Genomic DNA, 20,294 nt, shown 5'->3' with positions numbered 1-20,294 from the left:
TTTCCACCATTATAAGCATTAAGAGTTTAGTCAGCAGCATTCCCTTTCAAACATTATGCTGCTCAAAGATGTAGCATTCACAAAAATGAAGCACAGTCAGACGTCCTTCATTATTAAGATGTTCTTCACTACATGTTCCAGGTACAAACATTCTTCCATCAATATGATCTTCCCACAGTATAGAAATAAGGAAAACATAAGCAAATATCTGCTTCATTTCAACAGGTTTATGGGTGTTCCTGGTATGGCTGTAAGCACTCCTATGCCACCAATGCCATCACTCATCCTAAGGGCCTGTCTCCACTTACCAGTGGGTGTAGATCCACCGAGGGTCGATTTAGCGGGTCTAGTGAAGACTGACTAAATCGACTGCCGATCACTCTCCTATCACCTCTGGTACTCCACCAGAACAAGAAGCATAAGGTAAGTCAACAGAAGAGTTTCTCCCGTCGAACCAATGCAGCGTAGGCATCGCAATAAGTCAACCTAAGGTACATCGACTCCAGCTACGTTATTCACGTATCAGAGTGGTAGTCTGTATCAGCAAAAACAATGAGGCATCCTTGTGGCACCTCAGAGACTAAACAAAGTTATCTAGGCATAAGCTTTTGTGGGCTAGAACCCACTTCATCAGATGCATCTGATGAAGTGGGTTCTAGCCCACAAAAGCTTATGCCCAAATAAATGTATTAGTCTCTAAGGTGCCAAATGGACTCCTTGTCGTTATTCACATAGTTGGAGTTACATAACTTAGGTCAACTTAACCCTGTAATGTAGACCTGCCCTGAGTCTGGACTGACAATGGGAATTTAAATTTTTGATAAAATACTTGCTATGTTAATATTGCCTTTACCATATTGAAATTGCAACAGTTCTAAAAAGCCTTCCTACATTCAGAAAGATTCTGATCTCCAACTGGTATAATTCCATGGAGTTACTCCCCGTTTATACTGGGGGAAGGAAATTAGCAATCAGGCCCCTCAAGTCTGAATTGCAGTCCAAATATATTCTACCCTGCTAGAGGGTAAAATACAAAATCTTATTCTAGGTCAAATTTTAAAAGTGTAAAAAATGCATCTGCAGTATCATTTGTGGTTAGCAGAAATGATGCCAATCCATGGTCACCCTCTAGTTGAAGGCATTGGAATCAGTGAAGATGGGGAAAAATAATTCTGCAGTTACAGTAACGTTCGCAACATATGTTTTTCTTGCTATGAGGAAGAGATGGGAGGAGTGTTTCACAGCCAGCCACACCTGTTACATTTGTTTCTCATGCTGATACTTGAAAGTGTTGAGAATTTGGAGTCCCATCAAAGAATACTTTACAGAGGAAGACCTGTATTTGCTGACTTCTGTTTGCACGTTTAAAAAAACAAAAATCCAGAAAATATATTTATAACTAGATTACACATTTCTCTGAGTTACATTTAATGTTTTTCCAACCCATACTTTAAAAAAATGTTTTCATTCCTTGTTTCTTGCCTGACTTAGTGTGGTATTTATTAAATCCTTGAAAAATGTTTGTACCATATGATTCTTTGGACTTTTTGAAGAACATGCATCCACAAAAGCACTGAGATTTATTCACTGAAAACACTGTTTTTATACAAATCCATTTTAGGAATTTGATCTACCTTATTACACTGCTAATAAGCAAAAAAAGTTTGCTTTCTTGAAATCCTCTTTAAAAATATGAGGAAAAAACAATGAGGATTTACTGATTACAAGTCTAAAAAAGTGTCAATATGACACTGCGTTAAGAATAGAAAATTAAAAAAAGTATTTACAGCTTTACAAAGGAAAAAAAAAAGAGGTCATCAAAATGATTTCCAGCATTTTCACAATTTTTCTTCTGGCAAGCTTTTGATCTGGTCACTACAGATGTGTTAAATACAGACAAAATGGGACCACTGTCAGCTAAATCAGCAGCATCATTTGAAACAAAACTAAACAAAAAAACCTCATGGGAAAATGACCATGGGATCAACTCAATAACTACCAAGGGGCTGACCCTGCTAGCTATCAAGTCCACGGCCTTGACTAAAATATAACCCCAAACCCAAGTATGAAGATAAATTTAAAAAATGGATTACATATGGTTATAGAAAAAACAGACAAACACAACAACCACCACAGTCATTGCTAATACCATCATACACATTTCATCATCATACACATTATTTCTTATTCTTTACTATACAGGTATCCCCACCTCCTACACTTGCAAACAATGCAACCTCATTACAGATGGTCCTCATAATTATGGCTATGAGATGAACTGTAGGTTACAGATTACTTGTATCAACAACTAAGTTTTGCTTCCTCAAGCGGTTCACTCTATTAACGCAGGATACTCTCTTCTCTTTCCCTGCCTCGACATGCCAACCATTAAAGGTACAACATTGACCCAGTCTCCTTGCAGAGCACTGCATTTTACAAAGAAAGCAGCAGCAGCTAAGTAGGACGGCTGTTTAAACTGTTCCACTTCTCCACTACAAAAGAGGTTTTCATAATCAGAGGACAGCTGACTGGAAGTCTCTAGGAAGACTGTCTCACTACAGGAGCAAACTCCTGTTATAAACAAAGTTTCCTCCAAAATCACTAGAGTACTAACTACAAACATTCAGCTTTGGCAGATGGTCTCTCAACCTTTTGAGAAACCTAATGTATTTAGCAGCTGAGGTTCAAAGAGGCTTGGTAACCTTAAAAATACTTTAACTGAAAACATGGAGTCCCACTCCCTTATCAAAAGGGCATGACTGACATGTATTTTTCATTCCACCCTACAAACCCCACTCCTAGTGAACATAACTTACTGCTTTGGCTAGATAAGAGATGCTAGGAATGAGCACTTTGGAATACAGGTTTCTTTTAAAAAAAGACCTAAACAGAAAATTACACATGTAATGAAACATTTTAAAAAGGCCACTGAGGTACAGTATGATTGATAAAAGAGCTCCTAACAAGAGATTATGCACAAGTGGCTTGAATGTTTCAAACTGCAAGAAAAGTAAAATTAATAGTGTGTCCCTGCATTACAGTTCTTTTCATGGACGGGAGTAATTTAAACTCACATTGTGGATCCAGAAGGGTCTCATCACAGTAGTTCTTTCCACCTGGAAAGATATGGGGGGGGGCATATGTTTCAGATGGCCCACACAATTCAGTCTGGGTCTAAGAAGTCAGCTACAGGACACTCAACAGGAAGAGCGATGAAAGAACTACAGGCAGCAGTGCATGGAACCAGAGTCAATAAGATGATACTTTACACGAAGCTTCTCTACAAGCAAGGATCTGTCAGGGTTACACTGCCCCCAAAGTGAAGCAAGTTGTGCAAAATTCAAAAAGGCATCCTCTGCCTAATACAGACACTACTTTAGTGAGGCTTGTGCTCTGTTATGGAGAAAGCAGCACTCTGATGTGTACTAGATTGTTTGCTCACAATGCCATCCCCCTGATTTTATTTCAAGTTGATGAGTACAGAACAGCCATCTTAGCACCACTTAACATTGAGAGGATGCTAAAACCTGACATTTCTCTGTCCAATCTATATGGGAAGAAAACCACTCCCACTCTCAGTATTTTTAAACCCGCTGTGGGAGGAGTTTCATGGGGGGGAGGGGGAGATAATTTGAAATTTAGTCTCTAAATCTTAAAATGGTCACTAGCTACACAGTTACTTTTAAGAGCTATTATGTCTTCAACAGTGGCCTGCAAAACAATCTGGTACTGTTTTCTGCTTGCTTAAAGTCAGAGATTTCCATTCCCCTTTTCTCTTGGCTCAGTTGTGACAATTCCTAATTATAACCAAGAACAGCCCATCTCATGCCACCAGCTCCCTGAATAGAAAGTAAATAAATTAGACTTTTGATGCTGCTTTCTCTGGTTTAAAATACAGAGGAACAGACACGTAAGGCCTAGGTCTACTTGCTTTCTCACAGAGAAAGCACATGGCTGTTATTTCCTAATTCCAGAGCAGCAGTAGTTTAGGATTCGTTTTTACTGTGCCCTAAAAAGGATTACAGTATTTTCTGATTTTCAGCTTTTCCAAAGAATAGTGGTCTGTAATGATGTCACATCTCAAGCCTACATCTACAGCACGGTGTGTCAGTTTACCCTGATGCTTCAACCACGCTGCTCATGAAACTGCATTTTATGCTGCTTATCTCCCAGACAGTAAAGTAAGACCTGCAACTATTATGGTTAAAAAAAAAAGTATTGTGAAAAAATTCAGGAACTGAAGGGCTGATCCCCCTCCTAATCCCATCCCAGGAAACAAAGGCATTGTAACAGGCATTCCTCCACAAAGGAAGCTCTACAGATAACTAACATGTGCAACTGTTTTTAGCTTTCCTTCCACCAAGAGATAACTCTAGCCCAGCAGGGACCAAACATTCCGTATAAATAAGGCAAGCTTTTTTTTTTTTTGCATAGTAGTTTAACGGTGATATTCCCACCCCAGTGTACCCTGTCCATCTGCTTTGCCACCGAGCTGAGAACTGCTTCTTGTGATTCTAGACTCAGCCAAAAAGCTTGTGCAGACTCCAAAGGTCCCTCCACCCAGACAGATGGCATAAAGAGATTCCTTTGGATACCTTATAATTGCATGAGCCTAAAGTCTGCCTCTAACCCACTGCTATTTTTAAATGGCGTTAACAGCTACATTTGGAGGTGTTTACATTTTTATTTTATTTTTTGCCAGAGAACTATGGTCGTCATACTGTAATTGTGTTGTGGTCCATGCTCATTTTGCCACAGTGTTCCTTCTGCCAATCAGTGCAGCCCTTCAGTAAGTCATAAGCCTACTGAAACACCCAAAACATTTGCAGCATCATTCTCTGCTGCAGCCAGATTCCCCGCCCCCCCCTTTTTATTTTTCTTATAAAAAACACCTGCTATTAATATTCCATTAGAGTCAAAGTGGCTCAGCTTGGGGCAAAGGCACCATTAAAACACCATGTTTTCTTACAGAATTCTGCATTTGTAATTGGTAGAACAGTAGAAATGTACAGCACCAATCCTCAGGTGGGGTGGGGATGCGTATCGGAATGAGTCCTCAGGAACCCTGTGCCAGGGCCTTTTAGTCTGTTCGGTCAGTATTCTATTTTTTCCACCTTTTTTTTTTTTCCTTTCTGTATTTTCCCTTTCACTGGAATGCTCAGATTATGTATCAGCTGACCATAGGCTCCACGTCCGCCTCTCTGTCAAACTCATCTTGAATCTCGTCTGTGTTTCCTGAGTCACTGCTGGCTACAGAGCTGGGAGATGGAGAATTTCTGCAGAGAAATGTAGAGAAAGATTTAGATAAAGTTCAGCAAGTGATGCTGTTAAACACTGCTCTCTCTGTTCATTTTAAGAAAAAAAAGGGTCCCTTTCCATCCTCAAATGAGGTAAAAAAGTGTCCTATGTCACTATCTGGACTTACATTTTCTAATTAGTATTAATAGTGATATCTAGCACTTCTCATCCATAGAATCTCAGTGTTGTACAAAGGTGAGTATCACTAGCCCCGTTTTACTGATGGGGATGCGGAAGCTGAGAGAGCAAATGACATACAAGTCTTCCAACACAACAGCGAGTATCAAGCCTCTTTGGAAGGTGCATAAAACTTCCTTTCCATCTGAAGAAAGCACCAACAGGAAGTATTTTCCTTAACTGCTTTTTAATGTACTGTTAGGCAACGTGTTTGCAGGAGGACGTTAGAGAACAGCAGAGAACCAAGGAACATCCTATTTACCTGTCAGCCGAGCCTTTGATAAGTCTACGACAGGTTTCCATCTGTACATCCAGGCCCCTCTTCATGCTGCACATTTCCATGTATTCATGGAGGTGGCGATTCATGTCACTCTTGGCTGTGGCTAGCTCCAGCTGTCCAGAACAAGAGACAGTGGTCAGCATATAACAAGGAGACTTGCTAAATCCCCGTCCTGTCCAGTTTTACAGGTTGTTGCCATGCTGAAGGTCATGCAAGCACTCCAGTAACCTATTCCTTACACATTCAGGAGGTCCACAGGGCATCTTTGCTTTCCATCTTATCTGAGGTTACCATATTTATCAGCTTCTGCCCAATACTGCAATCCTGTTTAGTTTTGCTGCTTTCAACAGCTCTCGGCTACTAATTGTTTGCATCCTGTTTTTCAATGAACAGCGATTCCTTAAACTTGCAAACTGCCTGTGAGATGCTATTTATACCATAAAAATCTTGAGAAGCTATACTAGTGCAGCCTGGCATTCTCTGAAATCATTCCTTAGCAACTAGAGGGGTTTCCCAAAGAGACACAGAAAGGATGTTGTAGAAAACTAGCAAAATCTCCATGTATTTTTATTTATACCCATCTGAGCTGTCCTTTAACCACTAGTTACAACATTACATTCACTCTATATAGTAGTCTCAAGTAGGTTATTGCGCTATGGAGGAAGGATGTGCCCTACTGCGTATGATGCCGAGGGTCAAGTTCCGCAGTTACATATATACAATCCATCATCTTCAGTGGTTTGCAAGAGAGCCCACAATTTGGGCCAGGGAGTGTACCCACAATACTGAAGTTCATAACAGTTTTTTAAGCTGGTGAATAAATCCTTATGCAGAGTATTTTTCTTTCACAGGGCACTTTCTCACCTCGATCTGTCCTATTGTTTCCTGATATTCTTGGTCTCTTGTTTTGAAGAAAGATTCTGTTTCATGGATCAAGTTTCCCAGATTCTCCTCCTGCTACAGAAGAATATTACAGGCCAGTTAGTGAGGACAGACTAAAACGGTTTATGGAATAGCTCATTTAGGTCCCAATCATGTAGCCTTTTAGTTACACAACTAGCTCCCTACCCCACCCTTAATCCACCATGACTGCTTGTGGATAACAGCTTCAGGGTTTGTCCCATAGAAAGTCACATTTTTCAAGGTGTTTAGGCACTAGTGGGATTTCCAAACCCCCCTCAGCATCCAAAACTCATTAATTTCAATGGGTGTGGGTGCTTAAATACTTTTGAAAATCCCACTAGGCGCCTAAAGAACTAAAAATCTGGCTTTTAGTGACTCCGTGACTAAAGACCTCCATGACTTGAGCTCTGGCGGTTGGGAGCTGCAGGGTCCCGCTGCCTCCCACAGTGGCAGAGAGCTGTGAGGTACCCCTGCTGCCTCAGGCAGTGGACCCTCGAGCTCTCAGCTGCCATGGGCAGCAGGGATACCCTGCAGCTTCCCACCAGCTACAGAGGACAGGGGGATCCCCAGCAGCTCCCCAGCCACTCGTGGGGACTGGGGGACTCTGGAGCTCTGAGCCCCTGCAGCTGCCCAGTCCTTTCCCATTTTATCATGGATATTTTTAGTAAAAAAGTCAGGGACAGGTCATGAGCGTCCATGAATTTTACTTTATTGCCCGTAGCCAAGACAAAATCTTAGCCTTAATTATGATTTGAAATATTTTTTCACAAGTGTTACTTTATTTGTAAACAAGGAATACTGCTTTGGAAATCTGGCTTATAGATTAAGTTATTTACTTGAGTCTCCGTGATTTTGGCACTGTACAGACAAGAGAGACATCCACAGCTCCAAAGAGTTTCCACTGAATAAACACTAACAGTGTAGCCAGTGCCAGACAAACCAACCATGATATACTGGAGATATTTTGGTAGATTACTGGAAGGCTTACATGGGGCGTTTTTTTTTGTTGTTTTTTTTTGTTTGAGTGAACAGGAAGTAGTCTGATTCATGAATTGAGGAAGGCTCCACAAATGAAAAGATTGGCACAAAAAGATGAAAGATTATTATGCAGTATTGTATTTCCATAGCATCTATGAGCCATAGTCCTGGACCAGGACGCCGTTGTGCTAGGTGCTGTACAAAGAAGGATTAACAGATTTTAAAACCAAAAGAGACAATTTTGATCATCTCATCTGATGACCTGCATAATACAGGCCAGAGAATCTCAGCCAGCAAATTTCTGTACCAAGCCCATAACTTCTGTTTGAGAGAGGTTTGTTTAAGAAAACATCTAGCCTCTAAACAAACACTTTAAATGACTGAGTATATCACATCTCTAGGTAAGCTGTGCTAATGGTTAGTTCTCCTCACACTTAATTTGTCTAGTTTTAGCTTCCAAGCATTTAATTCCATTATACTGTTTCTGCTAGATTAGAAAGCCATCTAGCATCAAAAAAAATCTCTTCCTCATATAGGAAGACCATTATCAAGTTACTCTTAATCTTCTCTTGGATGAACTAAATGGAGCTTCGTAAGTTTCTCACAAAAGGGCATATTTTTCAGACCTTGAATCATTCTTTTAGCTCTTTAATAACCCTTTCCAGTTTTTCTACATTCTTTTTGAAGTGTTGACACCAGAAATGGACACAGTCAAGTCCAGTAATGGTCTGACTATTAACACATTGTTCAAAGGAGCCCACCTCACCAAGCAGTTCAAATCAGTCTGTACAACTGACCTGTTCCCATCATTATTTACCACTCCAAGCTGTATTATCTGCAATTTTCTTCCAGAACATTGATAAAAATATAAAACATTGCACAATGAACAGATTGCTATTGGACATTCCAGAAACAATCCCACTCGATAACAATTACACATTTATAATTACTTTGAGACCCATCAATTAACCAGTTTAATCCATTTAATATGAACATTGATTTCAGTATAATGCCCCCCCCCTTTTTTTTAAATCAATGTCAAAAGGGACTAAATCAAATGCCCTACAGAAGGCTAAGTAAACCATCACAGTTAAATTTTGTTTGACGAAACCTATTTTCCATAAAACTATGATGATTGGCATTAATTACTCTACCATCCTTTAATTCTTGAAATATTGCATCCATATCAGCCTTTCCATGAGTTTGCCTGGGATCGATGTCAGGCTAGTGGGCCTATGATTTACCAGAGTTATCCCATTTTCTTTTTTTCCATGCAAAAGGGTTTTAAGGAAGGCGGCCACAAATGAAGGTGGCTGGGGTGTGGAATAAAAACTCTACTGGGGGAGACTCAGGCAAGCCACTATGATATTAAAGCCCAGGCACATACTCAACCAGTCCGTCTTAATTCAGAATCTCCATCTACAAGGCAAATCTACCCTTTCCTTGTGTAATATTCATTCAGAAGGATTTAAGCCTCTTAAAACCTTTAGAGTTACACCACAGAAGGTCTGAGTTCTGTAATATGCCACTGATAACTGAGCTTATACATGCACACATGGCTATATGCAAATAATCTGTCACTAATTCCAGCACACAGCTCCATTACTTTATCATTCTGGCACTCTCCCGGCTCACCAGAAGACATATAGCTAAATATGCAGTATTCTGCAGTCTTAGCTCTTTTAAGTAATCTCTGCAGTTTCAGCATGTGCCATATGATACACAAATGGAAAGATGTAAATTAACACACTCCTGGCAGTCAACACAAGACAATATTCAGGAGACAGCTGCCTCAGCATCTTTATATTCTACTGGTGATGGGGTGGGGGGAGGCAGAATTCCTACTCACCCAGAGCTGTCATGCTATTCAGTAATGGAGTAAGTGTATACACCTCCAGGATCCCCGTTTAAATCTTATCTCTCAAAGCCTGTCTTAAACACTCAACATTTTCTAAAAGAGGAAGCTTGTAGCAATCAGATTTATTTCAAACAGACTAAGATATTGAAAGCAGCTGTTTATTAACAGCAAACTCTAGGAGATTCTTGCCAGGTGGCCTTATCAAAAGGGGAGACAGAAGCACAGGGTCCATTGTTTCAGAAGATCCCTGAGACCTTATCCAGCCCAGTAATTCAAGTCTTTTGGCTTTCTATGGACTACATATAACAGACATTTTATAAAAATACCTGGATGGCCAAGGTCTTCAAGCTCATCACATCTGTGGCATGTGGATACTATTCTATACATATTTTCTAAAAAGATATTTACACAGAGCCACAGATGTACATAGCACTTTACACAGAAAGTGAGATAACGGCCCCTAAGTGGAGGCGCTTACAGCCAAAGGTACTTAAAAGACTTCAAGGGATGATGAGCAAGTGAGAGTATGGGAAGGATAAGATTTAAAGCAATAGATCATGAGATGCATTAGTTTTAAAAAGTATCTTTTTAGTTCCTTTTGCCTTGTATTTTATTTTTAACGTTATATTTAAGTTTTGAGGGAGCAAACAGACAAGATTGATGGAGGGTAGATCAGTATCAGAAAGCAAGCCAAAACTGTTAGAGGATCTGAAAAAGCAAGTTTTCATGGCAAACTGGATCACCAGCCAAAGATCCAAAGGCTGAGAGTGGCTATACATGATAAACTGCAGTATGCCATTCCCTGAAGGAAATAAATGGGAAACAAGTGAAAAACAGAACTCAGCTCACTTCTCCTTGCAGGTCAATTGAAGGATTGCAGTTTGTGAAGTCTTCCCAGAGAAGCAGGGTGTCTTCATTCTCCTCCCATGTTAAACTGTCACAGTCATCATCAAAATCAAATGTCTCACGCCTGTTAAAAGAGCGGTAAAAAGAAAAAAAGGGTAGAAATTTCAAACCATGTCTTTCCACAGTCTTGGAAATACCTCCAAAAGAACAGGCTTAAAACACTACATTAAAGCTATAGGAGGAAAGGAAGAGAAACAGCAATGCAACAGCTGAAAAATCTAAAGGCTATTAAAAACAGGCTTGCTGCTCTGTCTGCAAGGTTCTCATACCTGGGCTTTTCCCCACCTGCAACAGAGTACTGGAATCTTGTCAACATTCATTCTACTTTAAACAGACAATTCCAGTTTTGGCCTCTAGATGGTGCTTTAAGTTTGCTATTTCAGCACTGAACAGTTGCTAAACCACAAGAATGCTGTAAACTATTCTGTTACGTAGGAGTAAATCAAGTTTTACTGAAAATGTAGTTTTAAATGTTCCCAAAAGCAAAGGCCAACAGAATGGTTCCCAGGGATTTTTTTTTAAAAAGTGTCAACTGGAAAGTTTTTACACAAACATTCCGCCTGCAGCACTTGCAAACCAAATGTTGCAGTTCCAAAAAAGAGACCAACTGTGAACAAGTTAAATAGACTCCACTGATTTTCATTCGCCAAACAGTGGCACAAAAGCGCACGAGTAAAAAATCCTGTTTATTTTCTCATTTAAATTCCATTTTGAGTAATAGTTTCATTAACATAGGTTAAAAATAGCCTGCAATCATTTTTAATTTGACAGAGTCCCTTTAATTTGGGCAGTTACTAAGTAAATTAAAGTTATAGGAAGAGACTTGAGACACTTGAACAGCAGCAGAATGGAAATTCTACTCTAGCTACTTTGTTTCTTTTCCTTGTTAAAGCAGAGCCTGAAAAAAGGGCTTCTTGTTCTATAGTCGCTCTCTTATTTCAGGCTTAGACATATTTTTGTTTCCTGAGTTCATTTCCTTTTAAGATGATCACATCAAGCCGGAAGTGGAGTCCAACTCTGTATCTTATGAAAAAGTTAAAGAACTTGGCAAGAGGACAGGCAAGGAATGTACGTCTACTGATGACCAGCCTTGCTTATTTTTAAAACTTCCAGTTTAATGCACCCGCCCTTCACAGTCTGTTCAATCATAGTTCTTTTCACTCTAAGAGCTCACTGTTTGAAAAGAAAAAAACCACCCAATTTAAACTGCTGCCTGTTTTAGCTGTATTTATTGTTCAAAGATAGTTATTAGCTTTATTTGAATACTCGGGACCTTTCACTAACAGTGCTTTAATGATCCGCCTCATTAATTACTGCTCAAAAAAAACAAATTATTTTCATGTCTGGTGTTGGTATGAGTCAGATTTGGTGGTGTATATCCCCCGCACCTCCCACCCACAAATCCATCATCACAAAACCCAAGGGGATGCAAGTTTGAAATACCTTTGTTTATCACAGGTCACTTAGATGAACCTATGACCAGTGTTATTTAGATCAACGACATTTGAAGTTAATGACAGGATTTCTAGGTGCTGCTGCTGATACAAGAGTTTTTTCTTATTAAATCATGTTTATAAAAACAACCACTGTAGAAGCCTGTTGCATTTTAATAATTAAGCCATAAATTACTGCAAAGCTTGTGTCAGTAATTCGTTGAAAGGAAAAAGGAAAGCAAAACACACACCAGCAGCATGACTGGCTGCGTGGGAAGAGATAAGAAAGACAAAATGAAGAGGGGTTAGTGTCATACCCAAGGATCCTCAGAATGATGTCACAAATGAGTCCCCCCAATAGAAAGTTTTGTAAAGTGTGTGTGTTGTGGACTTGGAATATTTATTTGATAATTAAGAGAGTATTAGAGAGACAGTATTAAGAGGCAGGGGCGGCTCTAGGAATTTGGCTGCCCCAAGCACGGCGGCATGCTGCAGGGGGCGCGCTGCCAGTCACCGGTCCCGCAGCTCCGGGGGACCTCTTGCAGACGTGCCTGCGGAGAGTCCGCTGGTCCCGCAGCTCCGATGGAGCATCCGCAGGCATGACTGCGGGAGGTCCACCGGAGCCGCCTGCCGCGCTCCCGGCAAAATGCCGCCCCAAGCGCGCGCTTGGCGCACTGGGGTCTGGAGCCAGCCCTGTTAAGAGGACTTCACCATACAAATCAAATCTTAAGTTCCTTGTTTTTTAAACTAGTGTTGGAATTAGTGTTTGTATCGTGTTTTCAGTATAATACTGTAAATGCTAAATACTAAAAAACTCCACAAAAATAATCTGTTGGTTTGCAGTTAAGCACACTGAATTTCAGCAATGAAAGAAGTAAAGAAACCTAAAATGCATTTCTATTACACTATGAAAGAACTGCAGTTGGCTGAACGTTGACAAGGAGAAGAGAGCCACCCCTTCCCGCCCCATCCCCTCAGCTTGTAGTGCCCTCGCTCCTCCCACTCTCTCCCAGAGCCTCCTGCACACCATGAAACAGCTGACTGGGTGGTGCGGGGAGCACACGACAAAGCCCCCAGAGCATGCTTGCCACAGTTGGTGGCAGATGCTAGAGAAGCACATGCCAATCCTCTCTGGAGAGGCAATAAGGAGCACTGCAGAGCTCATAGCCCCCAGACTTCCTGAACTACCTTGTCCTGCAGCAGCAAGATCGTTCTGGAGTTTTTGATGGTGGTAGCAGAGAGCTCTGCTACCACCATCCCAACTTTTTTTTGGGGGGGGGGGGGAGGAGAGGGAGTGTTTAAAGCAGGAATTTGCCCTACTAATTCTAATCCACAAGAACACACCAGTCATGAGCAAAATTGTTCCAGCATTAGTGTCCTTAACATCCATAACTAGGTATTCTGATGTTGGAGTTCCTAGACAGGATCACCATGACTGTTGGCTAAAGTTAATTCCAAACCTTCCTGCAGAAATTCTGTATTCATAGCATGAACTGTGCATTTAGCAAACAAGTTATGGAAAAACAATTACATCTATTCAAATCTCACATTCTCACACTCCACTCAGACAAAGATGCAGGAAAAAAAAAATCTCACAACTCTGGAAATCCTTAACATTTATGCCAGACCATATAAATAAGGGCAGAGTTTCATTCTTGAGCATGCTACACATTAGCTACAAGCAGGGTGATTATTAAATAAAAGTTTAGAAGTCTAATTTCACCATTTATTGCTACTTGCTTTCTGCATTCTACTCGGTGGGGACAGTGAAAATAAACTGTTCAGCTACACTTTTGTTTATATCTAAATTTCACTGAGTCTTATGCACTACCAAAATTCTGCAGTTTGAGTTCAACTAATGCTGAATATTTGGTGAAAAACTATTTCTACTGGAGGTTTAGAAAGTTTGTGGAAACACACTGTGGTCTTGGATTGCAACAACAAAAATCTGAATTTGGCATTTCAGTTGACCTGAAAGTCCCACAATAAAGACATCATACTCTACAGAATACTCACAGCTGATTAAACATTCGCTTCATTTCATCTGTAATGTTCAGAGAACAGCTGACTTCGTCATCTGATAATCTGCTGTTGTCTCCATCCTGCTCAGAGAGGTCTTCGTCAGATGTTAGCTTGCGTTCTCTCTTTTTGGAAGCCACCTTAATCGGAGAGAAGGGCAGTGACTGGAAGGTTCAACTGAGGTGCTGCACCGAAGGGTGCAGAGATAAGAAAGGAGAGGTGTTAGGTTGGGTGGAAGATAATGGTTCATTAGTACCCAGTGATTCAGGTGCACGAGTGACTGAACGCATTAAGGACAGGAATCGCATCTGTTAAGAAGTGGTGAACGTAGAGCAAAAGGAAGCAGTTCAAAATGGCACAGAGCAAAGCAAGCTGCAGACTGCCAGAGCTCTACGTACAGGATGTACTCGCTGGCAACATTATATGGGCTACAGAAGAGCATGCGAAGGCTAGAACGATACAGGGACCAAGCATAAGCTGGCAAGAATGCCCAGGCAGCAGGCTTGAGAGCAATGACAGTCTCTCCCTTTCTTGCCACTACCATCACAAGCCTGGTGTTTTCAGAGCTGAACACTCACAGAAAGTACACAACACTCAAAGGTAATCTTGATTCCTTTGCTATTCCCACCCCACTATCACAAGCACAGATTGCTAGTCATCACTTTGACAGTACAAGAGATATGTGGGAACTGAACTGTGAAAATATTTGAACAAACTGAAATAAATGCAGTTGATAGATGTGCAAAGAGACCCAAAAGCTAACCCTGCAAAGTGAAGGATCATTCTTTTGTCCCGTGGGACTTCAGCACAAATATTCATGAGTATTTACAGATGGTGTGATATAGTCTCTAACACATTTAAAGCACAAAATAAATGCCAAATCTCCTCTTTAATTTTCACTAATTTGCCGGTGTTGCTCTTTGTGCTGATGATTTTAACCACTGCATACTTGATCAAAACTGTGTACTCAATTTAGAGCAGTAGCACAATTTTACCACTTATCAAAGTTAAAAGACAAGATTTCTTTAGAAAAATGGAATAGTGATGAACACAAGGGAGCTGCAATTCTCTCCCCCTATCAAGTAGGAAATTTGAATCAATTTCTGTCCAGATTACCCCCCACCCAAAAAAAAAAAAAACAAGCTAATGAAAACTCACATTTACCTTAGCTAAGCATTTTATAAGACATATTAAAAAGTTGATTCGGAATAGAGGAGAGTTTATTGTTCGTCACATTTAAGACATATCCATGTGAAAGGCTCAAGAAAAGGGCAAGGACTTTTCTTTTTTTTTAAAAAAAAAAAGTTTGTACAGTGCAGCCCTAACTAGCTACTGAACTAGAAAGATTAAAAAAGTCAGACCTATTTATTTGAAGGCAGAAAGGGAAGTTGAGGTAAGTTGGAAGGGCCAGTCATCAATTTAAAATGCAGTTATGATAAAAAAAGACTGTGCTAAAGGCACTCGATCACTCAGTAGCTCTGTTTTTTGAGCTATAACTGCCTACTTTTGGAGCAAAATAAATTACTCTTTTTCCACTGTTAGTATTACACAGCCAATATAGCTATGGGAAAGTAAACTGTATTCTATTCATCCTCACATATCAGAGTAATTGTAGTTAACTAACCATCAGTCACAGAATTTATTTATTTCTCATCATGGCGTATGAGCCAAAAATAAGAGCTCAACTTGGAGATCACAGGATGCAAGTATACTGCATGAAGTTAAAATCCTCTTACTTGAAGAGAGCAAATCTGATGGAACCATTTAGACGAACATGGAATCCCAGGATGCTTTTTTGTACAGTTACTTGTAAACTACCCCAAACTTTAAGAGTATTTTTCAGAGGACATTCTGAGCTCTCTTTGGAAGGTTTTCTATAAACTCTCAAGTCTTAATATGTGGATCATTACTACAACTGGAGATAGATTCAGGAAGAAAAGAAGTCTACTGGGGAGAAATTTCAAAAGAAGTTGAGAATGTTAGATGAAGTTTGAACCTGAACTAAACCCCCCAATATTCCCTTGCTTTCCCCTCCCCTCATACTGCCATCTTGTCCTGCCCTACAGAAAATTCAGGGCCTAATCACCTGGAATATCTTGGAAACGTCTTCAGAGTTGCGCTGCTGTGCTACATCGCACAGCTTAGCTGTAATATCGATTCGACGGCAGATGTCCATGTCCACCTTCATGGCCTTTTCTTGGATCTTTGTGTCCAGGTCTGTCATGGGCTGCAGGAAGGACAGTAGTGGATTATCTTCTAGCGTTACAGTTCAGGAGAGAAGAGATACCCACTGTATCTCTATAAACCCAGAGCACACCATTCTTACATCACATTGAGCCTGTTCTCCAGGGAAAGGCAGCACAAGGATAGTCTAGATTAGACAACTACTGGAATTAACACTTTCAAATCTGATTCCAATAAATACAAGTGTTTGAGAATGAACACTAGCTACTAAGATACTCATTCCCACAGCAGAGAGACTCCTAGACCCAGCAAAAGTCAACCCTTATGGACTCTGTGAAGCTATGAAATGGAGGGAAAAAGACTTAAACCTGTTAAGCAAGCAAAGAACAAGATGGGGGATTTGATACTTCATCACTTTTGCCCACTTCAGATAGGAAGTTAGCACTTCATTGTAAAGAAAAGTTAGTCAGATTCTGCTCTGAAAAAATTGTGCACCAACTTCATATATATCATCAAAAAAGTTAAAACAGGGCTAGGTCTATAGAAGTCCATGTGAGTGTAGTACAGAGTAAAAGTAATACCCACATTAATCTGTCTTCTGTCCCAGCAGAGAACTGTGTGCCACTGCATCATATCGTGCTGCACATTAGACAGAAGTTATATATATTTGTAAGTAGCTACTCCTCCTTCCCCATTGGCAATGTTGCTGCATGACTGAGGAGATTTTCTCCATTTACAACTGTAGAGTTTCTGTGCTAGAAAAAACTATGCTGTGTTGGGAAGGACTGGCCTGAATGCAAGTGATACTATGCGAAAGCAGGCTATTTGGGAAAACACCAGTCAGAGACGTGTATTACTCTGTAAGCACTACTTTCGCTAACTAAATCAGAAAGGTTTGTTTTGTTTTTAATTTCCTCCATCCGGGGTTATCTTTCTCCACACGAAAAGTAAGTAGACTAGAGAAGATTGATTAAAAACAAAGTGTTTGTATTCAGAAAAAAGTCTACACAAACATGAAAACATTTGACAGAAGTTTTGATAAAGGAGTATTTATATCTGTGCAGTTTGTCAACAGGACAAAAAAACGTAACCTCCAAGTCATTTAGTTAATAAACCCCCTGAATATCATTGGGTAACTATGCAAAAACAGTTATGGCTTTCCACACAGCTTTGTGGCCTTCTCTACCACTCTGTTTAGCTCCACTTTGCAGAGTTCAGAAAGCCTGGAGGAAGCACTTGTACTTCAAATACGACAGGATGTTGTATTCACTACCTCCCTCAGCATGCACAGTAGAAAATTACAGTGGAAGGATGCAGCTGTAACAAATAGCTCACATTCCAAGTAACTTCCCCAGACATGAAGAAGAGCTCTGGCGTAAGCTTGTCTTTCACCAACAGATGTTGGGCCAATAAAATATATTACCTCACCTACCTTGTCTCTCTAAATTGCTCTCCTTCAGACTGTATTTAACCCAGCAAGTATTTCTATTTTTGATAAACCACCCAAAGAGGGGGCCAGTGAACGGCTGAATTTTTTTAGGAGGAGTAGGCCTAGCAGCCCTGAGAGAATGGATGCAACTTCAGGGAGCAGGTTCTGCAAGTTTGCATCAGACTGGGGAGGGGATGGAGGGGGGGAAGAGATAAAATTCTTATAAAATGACAGACTAGATATGCATCATGAATGATCTTAGCTACACTGCTGGCATCAGCAACTCTTCAGTAAAAGAGAAGCCAGGTGAACCTTAAAATCCTGCTCTTTCATCTTACTTACGCATTTTCCTCTCACCTATATTTGCACACTAGCCCTACACACCCTATGCATTGACAGTCAGACAATATGCTATGACTATAGCCAGACTGTAAGATAAAGTTCTCAAAACTGCCAGTCATGACAATACCAGATCCCACAGCTTTGGGGGAAATTGTAGACTCAAAGAGGACAATGGTAGAACTCCAGAGATATACACAGTTTATAAGTTTTCTAAATGAGACAGCAGCACTGCAGACAAAGCCATATCCTGGAACCAATGACACAGAAACTAGGATAGTCTCGATAAGAGCCTTTCACAAAGGTAGAATTGGGACTGCCATTTTAGATTTCCTTTCTGACAATAACGGCTTGTAGGACTCAAAACAAAATCACCCTGTATTAGAAGAGTACCAATGGCTGCATAATGATTGAACTTTTACCCTAATAGCATGTGGATTCTCCAATGCATCATTTCAAAGGCTGCAAATTTGAATGAGTTCGTTGCTAGCTGGTGAGAAGGGAATGGGAAGTCAGGGTTATGGGCTAAGCAGCAAGTTTAATGCATCTCTACACAGACCAGACAGGAAGCAGGGGCGGGGGGGAGGGGGTGATCTGTCTGATGCATTAGATCATAAAGGCAGCCATAATACTAACTACAAAGCAGCACTCATTAAAACCATAACCTTTTTATGAATGAAGCCATTTGCATGACAGATAGATTTCACAAAAGCAGGTGGGGATGGGCCACTCTACTTCCCAGGGTACTTACATCACTCATCAGACCCTTAAAGACAACAAGCTCTGCTTTCAGCCGCTCAATCTTTTCATTTAACTCTTCCTGGACAGCTTCAGCTTCTTGAGCCTCCTATGAGAGAGAAAATAAGGAAAGAGCTAAATATCTGCAAGTATTTACTTAACTGCTAAGCTTCACAAAGGTGGAAAATAGCTGGTAGCCTTGAAAACCTGCCCTGTACCAACCTCAATAGCCCCACTGCTACTCTGCTACAAATGCAAGTGGTGGAGGGAGCATGGGTGAGTTTCAGCACTGGCCTACCTTGCTGCTCAACCAAGAGCATAGTGGGAGTGAAGGAGAGGAGAATATTTAGATGGAGTGTGGTCCAGGGGTTGCATCATATCAGCATATTTTCCCCTACTTCAATCTGAACACTAGGAACTTCTGATGTTAAGAGAACCCCAATTCAGGGATTGGTTTTGTTCTATTAAGAAGGGTTCTCATGATGATGAGAGGCTAACAGCTTGAACTACTGTAGCTGAACGCTCCAAAGAAGCAACTCTTTACCTTCATTAAATTAAGAGATTGCCTTCTGCAAAAGAACTGATACAGGATTAACATCCCATTTATTGCATACACTGAAGAATAAAGATGCATTGCTTGAAGACTGAACTAGGTGAATCAAGGCACTCCTCCTGCTTCAGTCCTAAAATTCAACATCAAGCAGCCTAAGGTTTCAAATATTTAACAGCTCTATCCAGCAGGAGGTAATTCAGCTGCCATAACTACAAGGGCTCAAGACTCTTAGGATCAAAGAGTAATTAATCCAAACAAAATATTAATTTTAAATTACCAGATTAAAGGTGGAAAACCTATACTATGACGTATTCTAGCTCAAGAGTTGGACGAATGGTGGTCAGTACTAAGAAAGTCCAGATGCCACTCAAAACCCACCTCTTGCAGGGTTTCCACCATAGACTCCAGACTCATTCGCTTTGCCAGTTCCTCCTCCCATCTGAAAGAAAAAAGATTTGCAGACAGAGATTAGATCAACATTTCTGATTGAGTTTATTCCAGCCACAAAGATCTTACCTTACCATTTGTAATAAAAAGATTAGATAGTTATTGTAGGTGTCAAGTGGAAAGTTTCCTTTAGTCTCAGCCACATGTGCGCACACATACTCAAACTGCCAATTAGAGTTTAAATTAGTTTACCTGCTAACACTATTTTCATTCTTTGACTGTAGCATGTCGACACATATAAAAATGGGAAACTTCCACTGAAGCGGCAATAGGTTGAAAATCTAGACAAGTTAGCAAATTTGCTACTTCTGGTATTTAGCTCTATAAACTCCAGGGACTAATTATAAGCCTTCTTCATGACAATATCTTCAAATGCCTATATTTATTCCGGTTGTATCATAGAAGCACAGTTCCAAGCAGAGTATCTATCCTGCACGGGTGTCCTTGAATGCTGTATGAATGCATGACATATATGCCTTGTTACTGGCACATACATGCAAAAGGCACAACCATAGTGGGAACCAGGATGGCATTAAGGGAGGGTAAAACTTTCCCTCAGTCTCAGACTGCAGGGCACACACTATTTCTAAAAACACTATCTTAGGGTAGGTTTACACTTACCTTCCCCGTCGACGCGGTGAGTTCGACTTCACGGAGTTCGAACTATCGCGTCTGATCTAGACGCGATAGTTCGAACTCCGGAAGTGCCGCGGTCGACTCCGGTACTCCACCACTGCAAACGGGGGTGGTGG

General features: G+C 40.6%; 1 protein-coding gene across 1 annotated transcript in view; it reads right to left on the bottom strand.

Annotated features, from left to right (window-relative positions):
• Positions 1-652: 652 nt before the first annotated feature.
• IFFO2 (intermediate filament family orphan 2) overlaps positions 653-20,294 on the bottom strand; it is a 52,546-nt gene continuing 32,904 nt past the window's right edge. Inside the window, exons 2-9 of the mRNA XM_044995838.1 lie at positions 19,474-19,534; positions 18,556-18,651; positions 15,939-16,079; positions 13,850-13,992; positions 10,344-10,464; positions 6,620-6,712; positions 5,738-5,868; positions 653-5,276 (exon numbers count right to left, since the gene is read on the bottom strand). Coding sequence (XP_044851773.1) covers positions 5,171-5,276; positions 5,738-5,868; positions 6,620-6,712; positions 10,344-10,464; positions 13,850-13,992; positions 15,939-16,079; positions 18,556-18,651; positions 19,474-19,534 — 892 coding nt within the window. The 3' untranslated portion in view covers positions 653-5,170. The remainder of the gene's footprint in view (positions 5,277-5,737; positions 5,869-6,619; positions 6,713-10,343; positions 10,465-13,849; positions 13,993-15,938; positions 16,080-18,555; positions 18,652-19,473; positions 19,535-20,294) is intronic.

The sequence above is a fragment of the Mauremys mutica genome, chromosome 21 (genome assembly GCF_020497125.1).
Source record: "Mauremys mutica isolate MM-2020 ecotype Southern chromosome 21, ASM2049712v1, whole genome shotgun sequence".
NCBI classification, from domain to species: Eukaryota; Metazoa; Chordata; order Testudines; family Geoemydidae; genus Mauremys; species Mauremys mutica.
This window is presented reverse-complemented; position numbering and strand designations above follow the sequence as displayed.